Raw genomic sequence first — 13,495 nt, 5'->3', positions numbered from 1 at the left:
ACAAAAGCTTCTTATATCATGATTGTTTAAGAAGGGAAAAAATAGTACATCTTGTGCTGGAACTGCTTTGTATTACAAAAATTGGGTTTTTGTTGAAATCAAACCTTCTCTAAAGTGTTAGCAGATCAGGTGAAATAACCATTGGGATTACTCCTCAGACCTGATACAGTATTTTTGGTCAAGACAAGGAACATTGTCTACCTCAGAATAACTAATGCCTTACCCTCTTAAAGCACCTTGCACAGCCAAGTTTAAACCTCTGTTCTGCTTTATTCAGAGCAGAGACTTGAACTGAGTCCCCAGTACCCAGGGATTTTCTGATCCCAGGCACCAGAACCCATCTCTTTCTCTGGTCCAATAAATATTATTTAAACAGAACACAACTAGAAAATTTGCTCCCTCCCTCCTTGTCCAACATACACATGCCACTTGTGTTTGATGGGAGATGCAACCGTATTATACAAATGCCTTATATACTGAACTGTCACTTATAGTGTAGATGCTGACTACTGGAAAATCTCAAACAAACAATACCAAATCAGGAGGTTTAGGAGTTACTTGTAGGGTACAGGCTCACAGAAATACAATCATTTCTGATAACAGTGGCTGTAAACATACCAGAATTGGCTTGCAAATTAGTTTGAAAGCAAAGATACCATCTAAAGTAAGGAGCATTCTCTCATGATACAGACACATTCATACATATAACAAATGACTGCACGTAATAAAATTCAGAATGCTGTAACTTTGGATGGGGTGACTGTTGCTCAAGAAGTGATCTACAAATTAAGCAGATTATCCCAAAGAAATGCTGATGCCCACAGAATAGGTTTTTTATCAAAAACAGATAGGAAAGTTTTGGAGTGTTCTTAAAAGTTAGCCTGAAAGTATTTCATTTTCTTCTCACAAGGAATTATTTTGAGTTAAATTGTAGTAGAAGACTGGAATAATGTGAAACCACTCATGCATAAGAAATTAATACAGTTTATCTAGACATAAGACAGTTTTTACATTAAATGGGTCACTCCCTCTCTCAGCAGTTGACTTAGTCATTTGAGTTTTTTGGGAAAAAGGAAACACCTCTACTGAATAGTAGTTAAAAAGGCAGGCTTTTAGAGGACACAAGACTCACCTGTTAGGTTTTGTAGACTATCAACTATTATAAATACTAATCTATGGCTTTTAGTACTGTGAAGGACTTCACATCCGGAGATGAAAAAAACCTCTCAAAATTGCAGTCATAGCTGTAGGACAACTACTCAGCAGTTCGATTCACCAGAGATGAATGCTTAACAGGAATCAGCATTTCAAGTGAACTTGCTCAATTTCTTCTGTTCAGTCAATATAAGTAAACTGCACTCTTCTGATCACAATTTATGTACAGCAACACATGGCCATCCAAATGACAGTTGCAGAATGCATAGTGCCTGATCCAGATAATCTGAGGTTTCCCTGCATTCAAGAATAGAAGAAAAAAGCAAAGAGGGATTCCCTTCACCCATCACTTGCCTGTTTTAAGGCTCTGATATCCCATATGCCATAGGCCCACAGGAAATGAATACTCTCACATAGCTCCTCTGAAGGTGTCCTGGTTTCAGCCGGGATGGAGTTAACTGTCTTCCTAGTAGCTGGTACAGTGCTATGTTTTGAGTTCAGTATGTGAAGAATGTTGATAACACTGATGTTTTCAGTTGTTGCTCAGTAGTGTTTAGACTATAGTCAAGGATTTTCAGCTTCTCATGCCCAGCCAGGGCACCTGACCCAAACTGGCCAACGGTGTATTCCATACCATGTGACGTCCCATCTAGTTTAGGAACTGGGAAGGGGGGGGAGGCAGTTTTTTTTGGCCGCTCGGGGACTGGCTGGGTGTCGGTCGGCGGGTGGTGAGCAATTGCCCTGTGCATCATTTGTACATTTCAATCCTTTTATTACTTACTGTTGTCATTTTATTAGTGTTATCATTATCATTATTAGTTTCTTCTTTTCTGTTCTATTAAACCGTTCTTATCTCAACCCAGGAGTTTTACTTCTTTTCCTGATTTTCTCCCCCATCCCACTGGATGGGGGGGAAGTGAGTGAGCGGCTGCGTGGTGCTTAGTTGCTGGCTGGGGTTAAACCACGACAGAAGGAAACAGTCACAGAGGGAGGTTGACATATGTATGCTAGGGAGTGGAGGAAGGACAGGAAGTAATCAGGAATAGATGCTGATAAAAGGAATGAGCCCAACAAATGTGAGAAAAGCCTTCCTGCTCCTCCAGAGACATGGACTGCAAAATGCTAGAATAGGAATTTCCCCCGCCCCAAAAGAGCTGTTTCAGGCTGCTTGTACCAGAATAAGTATAAAGATCAGCCAATTTCCATTTTTTTCCTATTAGCGTTTGACATTTCCCCTCACTGCACTTACACCATCACCAGACTTCAACTTCTTCCTCACTTAACAGAATAAAGCCAAAACAGTTCTCTAACACTTTTCCCCACTGTTCTGGATAGTATTTCTCCTATCTCAGATGATGATCCTTGCATACCTTTCAGCTCATTGCATCACTTGCAAGCCAGTCTGTCTCACTCAAAAAGCTTGCTGTTCAGCAATAATCATTCAGAAATATATGAAGAGGCTCTGCTATTGCGTCCATCCATGTACAATCATACCATCTTCAGTAACATGGCAACACAGCACTTATATAATTAACTATGCCTAAAAGCCTTCTTACAGAGGATTAGGTTTATAAAATTAATGAATTCTGCTTGCTTCCAGACAGTTCAAGCAAGCAGTAGGATAAAATAACCTGCTTTGCTGCCCACATCAATTTGGTAAGATCAGATTTAGGCATGTGATCACACCACTGGTGACAGCTCTTAGCATTGCCAACAACCTGCAAGTCTCATTCATTTCAGTAGGACTGACAGATGCTCAGCTTTACTAAGAGTCTGTCAATACTGTTTTCCTACGTCTGCTACCTGCCCATGACATCTCATGACAGGATTTGTTCTAGGGAATAGGATGGTCTGCAGGGTGGGAACTGGAAAAACATTTTTTAAATCTTCCCAGATTATTTTCTAATGCCATTGTTAAAGAGCGTGAAAGCTGTACAGTGACCTTAACTCTTCTCCACCCGTTTTTGACTCCTCCTTTCCTGTCCCCACCCACTACATTAGTCAGGCACTTTTTAGATAAAGAACAGATAAGCAGAACAATCCATTTCAGGGGAACACATCTTCACCTGTCACCCAGCTGACTGACTCCTGTGTCTTATGCTATTGACTATTCAGCAGTGAGCTGATCACCTGGACCTACCTGAAGGGAAGAAAATACATTGTCTCAGACAGCATTTTGAAGAGCCCTTTAAAACTGAACTGTTAAGCCAAACAGCTCCAAGTAGTTCCCTTCCTTGCCCACTGTTTTAAGAGCATCTTCCTGAACAGAAGCATTAGCAATGCCACAATCTTGCATTGTGCTTTTGTCAGTAGGCTTCAAAGACCTTCAGGTTTTCTCCCCTGCTTCTCAGGTGAAGTACAAGCTGAGTGGGAATTGTATGGGACCAGCTGACAGAGTGCAGGTCAACAGACAGCTAAGCCACAGCTCTGGTTCCTAAGTCCAGGGTGCACACTTTATGTCTAGATGCGGGCTAGCTTCATACTGGCACAATACTAGCTTCTCCTTTCAGGAAGGTCCTTGGAAATGTGCAGGCATAAGACTATAGATGGGATGAACAATCCCAGGGTGGTAGACTGTTGCCATCACCTTTCTCAGGAGCTCAGAGGCAACTCTCTCATGGCATGACAGAAAAGCACAAAGCCTCCATGAAAAAGGATGAATCTTCTTTTCTCTGTGGCCCACTCACAGTCTAATGGAGTGGGGGTAGTTAGAATACAATGAGCATGTCCGCATGTAAACCCTATCTGCCTGCATAGACAGATACTACACATATGTACGTGAAAGGGCCATGGCACATCTAGTATTGAAAGCAATTATAAGACCCTTTAAGTTGAAGTGTTTGGGGTTTACATCTCATATTGCACATAGAAAGTCTAATCCCATCTCAGGACAGCTGTGGATCAAAACCAGTCCATAGATAAGTGTACAGCATCCACTGCCAACATTTAGAGCTGTGTGCTCTTCTCAAGAAGGGCGACTTTCCTCACGGTTATCTTCCCTCCCCCACTCCCCCCAAGAATATCTTGAGAATGTAAGTACAGCTTTCCTTTTCTCCCATGGTAAGATTGCAATTATGGCTAAGTTCACAGCTCTACTCACTTATGACTGCAAATTGCTGATCTGTTTGGAGATATATTTATGTGAAAGATGCTAAAGAAAAAAGACTTTAAGAATATCATCATCAAAAGCCATGTATTACACTGTGTTCCAATTAAAAAATACTACAATCAGCAGGCATTCCTACTCCAACTCCCCCTGAAACAGACTACATTCATTTCTGCATGCCTGCTTTCCCCCCCTAAGGCAGGCTACAAAATCCAATCCCATCCCAAAGCAATGCTCCCAGCTAAAAACTGGGCCTCACTGGGAAAGAGTTCAAAACATTTAACAGTGATTTCTGATGCTTCTACTGCTGGAAATGCAGCCAGCTGTATGAAGAGGTAATTCCTCCACACCTCTGGGAATACAGCCATTGCAGTTTCACTCCTGCTCATCATAAGCTCTCAAAAGCTCCATAAGAATCATACAGCCTTCGGTCATAGTGAGTGTATTTAAGAGATTATAATCTGAGACAATGGGTTCTTTGGGAAACAACTGTTTTTTAATTTCTGATTGTGTCATATACAGTGCAAGTGCCACAGCCCTTGACTGACAGCCTCTAGGTATGACTGAATTACTTACAAAAAAATAATCAACACCATACAGCGCAGGCTGCACAGTGTCTTGAAAATGTCTACAGAAATATGTTGGCACCTCTCTGTACTTACCTTTGGTGCAATAAGGAAAGAAATACCAAAACTATTTACCATAGTGAAATTAGTATAAATTTATGAAGTGAGTTTATTTTTGTGGGCAGGGGTTTTTTTGGTTGTTTTTTGTTTGGTTTTAGTAACGCTGACAGAACAGCCTTCTTTGCAATTACTATGCTGCTTCTGCAAAAGGGGTTATGAAAAGTTCCTCTCATCATCATAGGACTTAATACTAAGATAAATGTGGCTCTGTCTTCAGAGAAAGGAATATTGTGCATAAGAATAAGGGAGATCAAATAATACAAAGCTTTACAGTATGAATATGAAATAGCATAGTTAAGATTTCAGAAGCTCACTGATGACTTTGTTTCATGATTGTTGCAGGGATATCAATTTGGTACCCACAACTTAACAGACTGTATTTTTTCATTATGAAAAAACAGTTTTCAAAGTAGTGTAGGTGGCTTTTTTTGCAGTGGAGCAGACCTTTTGTTTGCATTCTATTTGTTTGTCTGATTAAATCATTCTGGTATTCGTTTTAAACACTGTTATATAAGTAATCTTGTCATTGCTGTGCAAAATAAGCCTTCTGCAGGTGATTTGTGGAGGAACCAAGACATCTCTAAAAAGATCTGAACATTCTGGAAGAGACTTGAAACTGTCAGAAAGGAAAAAGGAAAAAAAAAAATTAAAAAAAAAAATTAGGAGGGAGCTGCAAGAGGTAATAGAAAGCAGGGTTCCCAAACCAGAAGTTACACAGAACTAGTTTGATAAGAGAAGGGTAGGTAAGGGAAACGCTTACAAATTTCCTGAAAACCATCCAATGTTAAAAACTTTTAAGAAACTGAGGTAATTCAGGTAATAAGAGCAGTCCACTGCAACACCTTAAAATATTGTCTTAGGGGAAAAAAAAAAAAAAAGAAAGACGTCTTGGAAATAAATGGACTAACCGGTAGTTGACAGATAAACCACGTAATTAATTATTAAATCACATGCTGTTTGTCAGCTGCAAATGGAAGGCTTCTGCATAATTTAAGACCGTATTTTAAGCACTATTGAGTCTTCTGCTTGACATGTCTAATTTTCATCGAATTATTGCTCGCCCTCAAAAGAGGGGACATGTATCCCTATCTTTGTTCAGTTTTAACACCTAGACTTCACGTATTTACAAGCAGTTACATGTTTATTTTCTACAAATATAATTTTATATTCCCATTCATAGCTGTTCTACTCCCTTCCCCCCAAATAGACAGCACCAGTGAGGTCTCTATCAGCAGAAAAAGAGACAACACTGTACAAAATAGAACTGGAAGCTTTTTTAAAGGAGACAGTATCATTCTTAAAAATATACTAACCAGAACTGTCTTCCTGAGGCATCATCAATGCCAGTTGTACCCTAAACTGGCATATTTATAGTCCACATTATATTCTCTTTATTCAGACCTAGCTGCAAAGATCCTTTATTTTGCTAGGCCAGGTCAGAGTGTACGTATGATTAGTTCACTGCTATTTTCAAACCTAAACAAGCTCAACAAGTTTTGGGTTTTTTTGCTCACTTACTCTGGAGATGGTCAAGGGCATGTTGAAGTCCTTGCCCCCTTGCAGTCGGAAACCCCATGGTCCAGGTCCACTCAGAGTCACGCTGTAAGCCATTTTGTACCTCTTTTACAAGGCAACAAAGCACTGCAGAACAGAAGGATAGGGTAGACAGAGAAAGCATGAAAAAACAGAATAAGAAAAGGGAAGAGTTTTATATAATGAAAGCAATTCTCTTTCTGCCTTGCCTGTTCAGTTGTGCTCTGATATCACCTAAGAATAGATGGGAGCTATAATGCAGATGCTGATATCCCGGCTGAGTAGGGCCCATAAAAGGTTTGTAACCAGACACCTACTATGCAAAGACTTCATGACTCAGAGGTCTAATATAGCCCCCAGGGAAGGGGACAGATCTTTCTAGGCTTCTCAAGCCCCTCTATATGCTCAGTTACTTTATGGGCAAAACACATTTTGTAATAAAACGAGCAAGCAAAATCCCATGCTAAAATCCCAAACACCCAAATCTCTTTACTAACCTGTTAACATCTACATGGCCATTTGTAACTTCTGCTTCAGAACATATGTTTATTGCACTGTGATATATAATGTAGTACAAACAAGTTTTTACATAGATCTTTCTATATATAGCAGGAAAGGCAGCAAAAAAAAGAGTGTTTGCCTTGTTCTGCACTGGTTTGTTAAACTGAAAAAAAGTATATGCTACATGCATTTAGCATCACAACTCCCCCCCCGCCAACTTCATGTTTGGCCCTTGGTTCCACAGCCCTCGCTTTCTCAAGGGAAAATTAAAATTTATTCTCTTTAAATACAGAAAGAGGTATTATGGGTTATTTCTAATCAGCATTTAATTTCCATGGCAAAAGCATAGTTTCGCTACATACCTGTCTCACTATTTCAATACAAGTCTTCTAAAGGCATGACACTTAAGCGGCACGCTAAGAAAAAAAATAGCTAGCTAACTGCTTCCTTAATTCATTCTTTGATTTTTCATTGTTTATATTCCCATTGTTAGATGTTCCATAAAACTTTATAATCCTTGTTCAGTAATGCTGGATAGCATTTCTGCCTTAGATTTGGAATAGCTAAAATACAGAGAACATGAGGGAAGGGGAGAAGCTGTTGGCAGAACTACAGATGTAAACAAAAAGCTTCTGCTCTCAGGGTAAAGCTATAAACATTAAATAACACTCATCCCTTTCAAGTCATTAATACGTGCAGGACCTCCAGAACCACTCTCCTGTATCTCCACAGCATCCCTGCCTTCACCCTCCGATTAGAAAGAAATTCCCATTATGTTAAGGTGAAAAAAAAAAGCACAGGTTTTACTCTGATAATCAAAACGACAACGAAAACACATAATGCACTAGAGTGAGGTAGCTCAGTTTGAATGTTGATAATAGGTCACTCTGCCCATACACCTACCTTAAAATGCAACAGAAAAACTGATGGTGAAATGGCAGAGAGCAAACACTACCAAGGCCTCAGTCTTTATCTGAGGAGATGGTAAATAATTTTTCAAAACCATGAGGCAATAAGTGTTTGTTTAGTATTCATAGTGGCAGAAAAGCCATTTGTACAAGGGAATAATTAAGCTCCACATAGACACTAGACTAAACCACATAACCATATTTTTTAGTCAGAGGTCCAAATCAAACCACAGCAATTCACATGGATTTGAATGAAAGTTACACTAAACCAGTAGAACTGGCCCAAACTAAACCCAAAGCAAATAGCAAGACACAGCTTGAAAATAAAATGGTTTTCTCATGTCTCACAAATACCTCTAGGGCACATTTACATTAACAGCATTTGTGACCTACCCTATATGAGCCCAGAACCAGTGATGTTTGGATGATAACTTTGAGAGGAGACAAAACTGACTTGTTGCACTTCAAATACCAGAGTTTTCAGGCCTGCCAGTTTATCTAGTAGCTCTCTTTCTAACCACTAGTACTGGATTTATTATTTTTTATTTAAAAGGCCACATGCACACACAAAAGATTGAAGGTAAATTCTCATTGCACTACTCCTTTCCTTTTCCTAGGAATACACTGCTGTTTTTTAGTGCCCTTCCTTGGCTCTATTTCAAGGGTTCAGGAGAATGGAATAAAACCAGGAGCAAGATAAACATAACAAGTCATCGATTCACTAGTAAAGACAGTATCACAGAAAAAATTATCCAAAGAGAGGTTATGTTTTTATCAACTGTGAATTCTGTGCATGTTACCTTCCTATACCTAAATCTTCAGTCATTTATGTTAAAAAAAAAAAAAAGCGGGGGGGAGCAAAACCCAGAACATAATAAAATTGTACAGCAAGCTGAACAGAGCTAAGCATTAAGAAACAGAGATGCTGTTTAATCAAACACTATGTACTTCTATCCTACTTTCACATGTGTAACATGCCATTTGCTTATCAGTTTAGGACATCTGAAAGGATCTGTGAGATCCTTCAGGCTGGGTGGCGTGCTAGGAAACTAGAGTGGTAATCTCATTAGGTGCACTGTCATTTGAATGAAATGTTAAACTGAGGTCACTTGTTCCTACTCCTTTGGTTTCTATCTGTGTCTGCATGAACGTTCAGCATAGCTTGGCACTTTAAAAAAGAAAGTGTAGAGCATATGCCAGTGTCCTGGCCAACACTCCCCTTCAACACAACAGGACCCCTTTCACATGCCTGCACTATCACTACCAGGTGCACTTTGGAGTAAAAATATTCCACAGTTTTCTTTCTCCAGGCCTCTCTAAGTCCTTTCCCTCCTGTGTTTATCTCCCCTCTGCCTGCCTGGAGAAAGCTCCATGTCTAATAATGAAGTGCAAACAGTAAAGAAGCTCGTTCTGTAGTCACAGCTTCATTTGCTGGGGACACTCTTAGCATAGGTCTCTCTTCCTTCTACAGACTTTTAATACAATCAGCCTCTAAATAAGAAAGCTGGTGATCCACTCAGATGACTATTTCAACCCTGCCCCATTTCCAAAGGTGAGAGACACAGGTGTTCTCACAGTCAAACATCTGGAGCAAACCCAGGAGCTGGACTGGTGCAGCAGGTACAGCACCATCACAACTACCAGCACAAACCTCAGCAAAACCTTCTGGGAAACTTGAGGATGACATAAACTTTGTGTACATAATAGACAATCCCCTTGTTTTCAGAAGCTTGTGATGTTTAGATTAGGTTTAAGTGGCTTTACATAACTGCCTTTTCCAAAAAATGTTTTTTTATTTTGTTTGCTCAAATAACAGTATTTTGTTTCTCTTGGTGTGCCTTCTTCCCTTCATTCTCCAGCTATGTCAAGATCTATGACTTGCTTATAGTTCCCTCCCTTCAGACAGAAGCTATGCTGAGTCAGATGAGGCCACTGGTATAAGGACTAACACTTAAAGAAAAAAACCCCAAAACATATTCTAGGAGCAGGGTGACATTTTCTCTACAGATATCAAAACAGAGAATTGTCCAGAGCTCATGAGGTTCCCCCCAGAGCTGTTCCCAGCTGACTGATGGGAACAGTTGTGAGGAAGCTGGATGGGTACCAGGTTCTGCGGGCTCTGGAGCAGAGCAGAGTGCTGCCACCTCCAGCAAATGTCTCGGAGCCTGAGCAGAGCCGTCCTTCCACAACTACGTCAGAGATGTTACACTAGCGGAAACAATTCACATATGCTAGGAGACCATGCTGTATTACAGTGAACTGACTTTAGGAAAGCTACAACTGCATGCTTGGGAGTACATAACCATTAAGTGAATGAAATAAAAACCGCTAGTGTCAATGCTAAATTAAGGTGGAAGGAAACAAGTAATGGAAATTCCAATTGTTCAAGTTGCTACTACTTCATTAAGCTGGCCACATTACTCATCAGCTATATTTTAGCTGCAGTGGTAGATGTGCTTATAGAAGAGCCTTGAATTACTGTTACTGCAGCAACAAGGTTGCATTGTTTGTATCATTAAGCATTTCAGAAGTAGATTGCTTGAGAGTTTGACTTCTGATCTGCAATAGACTATGCACCTTTGGCATATAAAAAGACACATGCAAGGTCATGGTTTCAATAGCCTTTTATGCTTTTCTTTAGGCAAGTGAAAGACTTGCCCTGCAGAGGAATAAACTATCATTTCTTCTTTGATAAAAAGATCTTCAACAAGCAGGACAGACATTCCTTTAAAAAAAAACAATACAAAAAAAACCCAAACAAAACAAAGACAAAAATATTGGCTGCCTTTGCTTCAGTCTACTTCACCTGAGGGAGTGGCAGTACTAGAAGGTAGCATTCAGCTTTATGACAAACATGTCCTATTTGTCCCACAGGTTACTGCACTGTCCCCAGAAAGACTATCTACACTCTTTCAGAAGACTGAAAAGGCAAGGAGAATGGATCGGAGTGTGCGAAGAAGTTACTCACCTAGATACATGCATGAATAAAACCCAAGCTTTAAACCATATGTCTGATCTATGCAACCCTAGAGTTTTCCAAAATTTTTAATTAACCCAATGTTAATTATATTCCATGTGGTATAATGAGGAAACAACAGCTGTATTTGGGGACTGATCTTCATTGCAGTCCACAGGACAAAATAGCACATATTTACCATATATTGGCTAATCAGTGCTAAAGAATTTGAAACTGACACATTAGAGATGTAAAAGCTTTTTAGCTCTGAATTCCTACCCTTCCCAATGCCAAACTGAATATAAAAGTAATTACCAAGAGTAAAGATTTTTCCCACAAGTTCAGCACAAGTTCAATAGTGTTTCCAAAGTGAGACTATTCTACAATGCAAAAGAGCTCACTGTCATCTTTTTTCCTTCACTGCTGGGCTCTGAACTAAGTTGAGCTAATCCTACTCATACTTCCATGTACAGCTTCGTTTCACCCATTTAATCAAAATCCTTCAATTCTCACAGAACTTTGTATTTCTGAGTTCCTCTTAATCCTTTTATCAAGTTGTCCTAAGTCCTGTATTTTGATCTTTCTTGGGAAGCTAAATTTTCTATCGCACTTGGCTTCACCAAATTCTGCTTTGTTGATACCTTTCTAGTAATGTGGTTTGCAGGTCCCAACAGAGTATGTTATCGCTGGGGAGCCATGCTAGAGCAATATAATGATGGAATATTATCTCCCTTCTCTGTAATACAATGTCTTCAGAAATGCAGCTCAAATTGTTTTCTGTTTGGCTGTTTGCTGCTGCTAGTATCACCTTACCATCAAATTTGCTGTTTACCCTCACCTCCAGATCCTCCACCATAACTACTTTCACCATTACAGAAAAATGACATTTCACACTTTTTTCCCTGCTAGGTGGCCTGCTTTTTTTCCTGCCACCACCTCTTTTCACTACCACAAAAGATTGGGTATAGACCATAGCCTGGTCAGACTTGATCTTTAAAAGATTTGAAGATTTTTGGTAACTATGTTAAACTGGAAACCATACCTGCAGAGAGACAGGCTACCAAGGGAAGGGAAGAGGAAAAGATACCTGTCCAGACTGTTTACAAAGACTTTTTTGCCCCTGTATTACAAAAAAACCTTAAGTGTACGGTACTAAGTTCTCATCTTACCAGCATTTCATTGTTTTTAAAGACACCCACTACAGCATGTAATACTTAACGCTTCTATGGCATCTACCTTGCCAAGTTATCAAATTTCTTTTTTTAAGGTAAAGAACACCTAAAGACCTGTTGTTGTTACCATGTCCTTTTTACGTGTGTAGCCATAGAGCTTAGGTCACAAAATGAGTCAACAGCAGCAACTGGATTAAAATGTAGGGTTTGGTTTCTAATACAGGTACCTGAACCAGAAAGAGAAGGTTGCAAAATGCGTTGCTGTTCTTTTTTTTATCATTCTTTCCCCAACTCTAGGCTGAAACCAGGAAAGTTTATAGCAACCCTGTGACTACTGTAATTTGTGCCTTGCTGCAAGGGATCCTAATTGACTCTTTTGGCTTGCAGGAGAAAACAGCAAAAGAAAAAACCCAATCACACCCAAATGCACACACACACACACACAAATGTCTAAAGAGGCTATGTGCAGATCATTTGTCAGCTCCACATAGACCTGAGCTATGACATCAATGTCACAGGATGTCTACGGTGTTGGCTTGCCTTCAGAGAGCCTGAGGTTTGGCACAGCGCAATGAATGTACAACAAGGCTTGAAGAGGGATCCTGGGCTGCCAATGTAGTTTGTCCATTGCACAGATTCCTCAAGGATCATGACACCATGCTGATGTAGCAGTGCGCCCCAACGCATATGCTCAATATGCACATGGACGCAAGATTTAATCTTAAATGGAGCGGACTCCCAAAAGTTAGATTTCAGCCAAACGACTCGCCTACTCCTTTCTGCCTTCCAGCAAAGGCTTTACCGGGTAACGTTTTCCACTACAGAAAACCTTTAAACCTGCAGGGCGACGTTTAAAGACAGCAAGCGGCTGTCACTCTCTATAGCCGGCGCTCGCAAGCCGCCTTTGGCTAGCGGAGCGCCCGCTTTTTCCTGCCCGTTAGGCTTTCTGCTGACCTCTTAACCGGCGAGCACTTGCAGCCCGCTCTCTCTCCGCAGAGCCGGAGGCTGCGGGACTCGGGCGGCCCCCGCCGCCCCGGGCCCCGCTCTGCCTGAGAGGGCTCGTCCCCTCGCTCTGGCGCCGGCGCCGCTCCTTCCCTCAGCGCCGCGGCGCGACCCACCTTGCCCGCTTGCGGTATCTCGAGTAGCGCAACCGGTAACTCTAGGCCGACCGGGAGCCCACCGCTACCTCCGGCCACGCAGCGCTTGACCGTGTCGCGCCGCGGCGGGCGGGCGGGCGGGCGGGTGTCGGCAGGCGTGGGGCGGCCGCTCTCCGCCGCGGCCAAACCCCCGAGCGGACCGGCGGGCGGAGGTCCCCGCCCCCGCCGGAGCCGCAGCTGCCCTGGGCGGGCGGCGCTTGCGGTCACACGCACCCACGGACACCACGGCCGCCGCCCCCGCAGGCAGAGGGGGGGCTGAGAGGAACGGCAGAGGCGGCAGCGCCGCGCCGAGGGGAGTTCCGCCCGTCAGCGGGGCGGCGG

General features: G+C 41.6%; 1 protein-coding gene across 14 annotated transcripts in view; it reads right to left on the bottom strand.

The window, feature by feature from the left end:
• The window catches only part of LDB3 (LIM domain binding 3), a 130,476-nt gene extending 117,132 nt beyond the window's left edge, over positions 1–13,344 (bottom strand). For 12 of the 14 annotated variants that reach the window (XM_075025545.1, XM_075025549.1, XM_075025551.1 and 9 more), the window contains exons 1-2: positions 6,690–6,805; positions 6,466–6,588 (exon numbers count right to left, since the gene is read on the bottom strand). In XM_075025545.1, coding sequence (XP_074881646.1) covers positions 6,466–6,558 — 93 coding nt within the window. In that variant the 5' untranslated portion in view covers positions 6,559–6,588; positions 6,690–6,805. Of the gene's footprint in view, positions 1–1,509; positions 1,945–6,465; positions 6,589–6,689; positions 6,806–13,135 lie in introns of those variants that run through there. The other 2 variants (XM_075025547.1, XM_075025550.1) reach the window with 2 other exon arrangements.
• Positions 13,345–13,495: the final 151 nt, after the last annotated feature.

This window comes from Buteo buteo, chromosome 4 (assembly GCF_964188355.1).
Source record: "Buteo buteo chromosome 4, bButBut1.hap1.1, whole genome shotgun sequence".
Lineage (NCBI taxonomy): Eukaryota > Metazoa > Chordata > Aves > Accipitriformes > Accipitridae > Buteo > Buteo buteo.
Note: the sequence above shows the minus strand (reverse complement) of the source record. Positions and strands in the feature narration are given on the sequence as shown.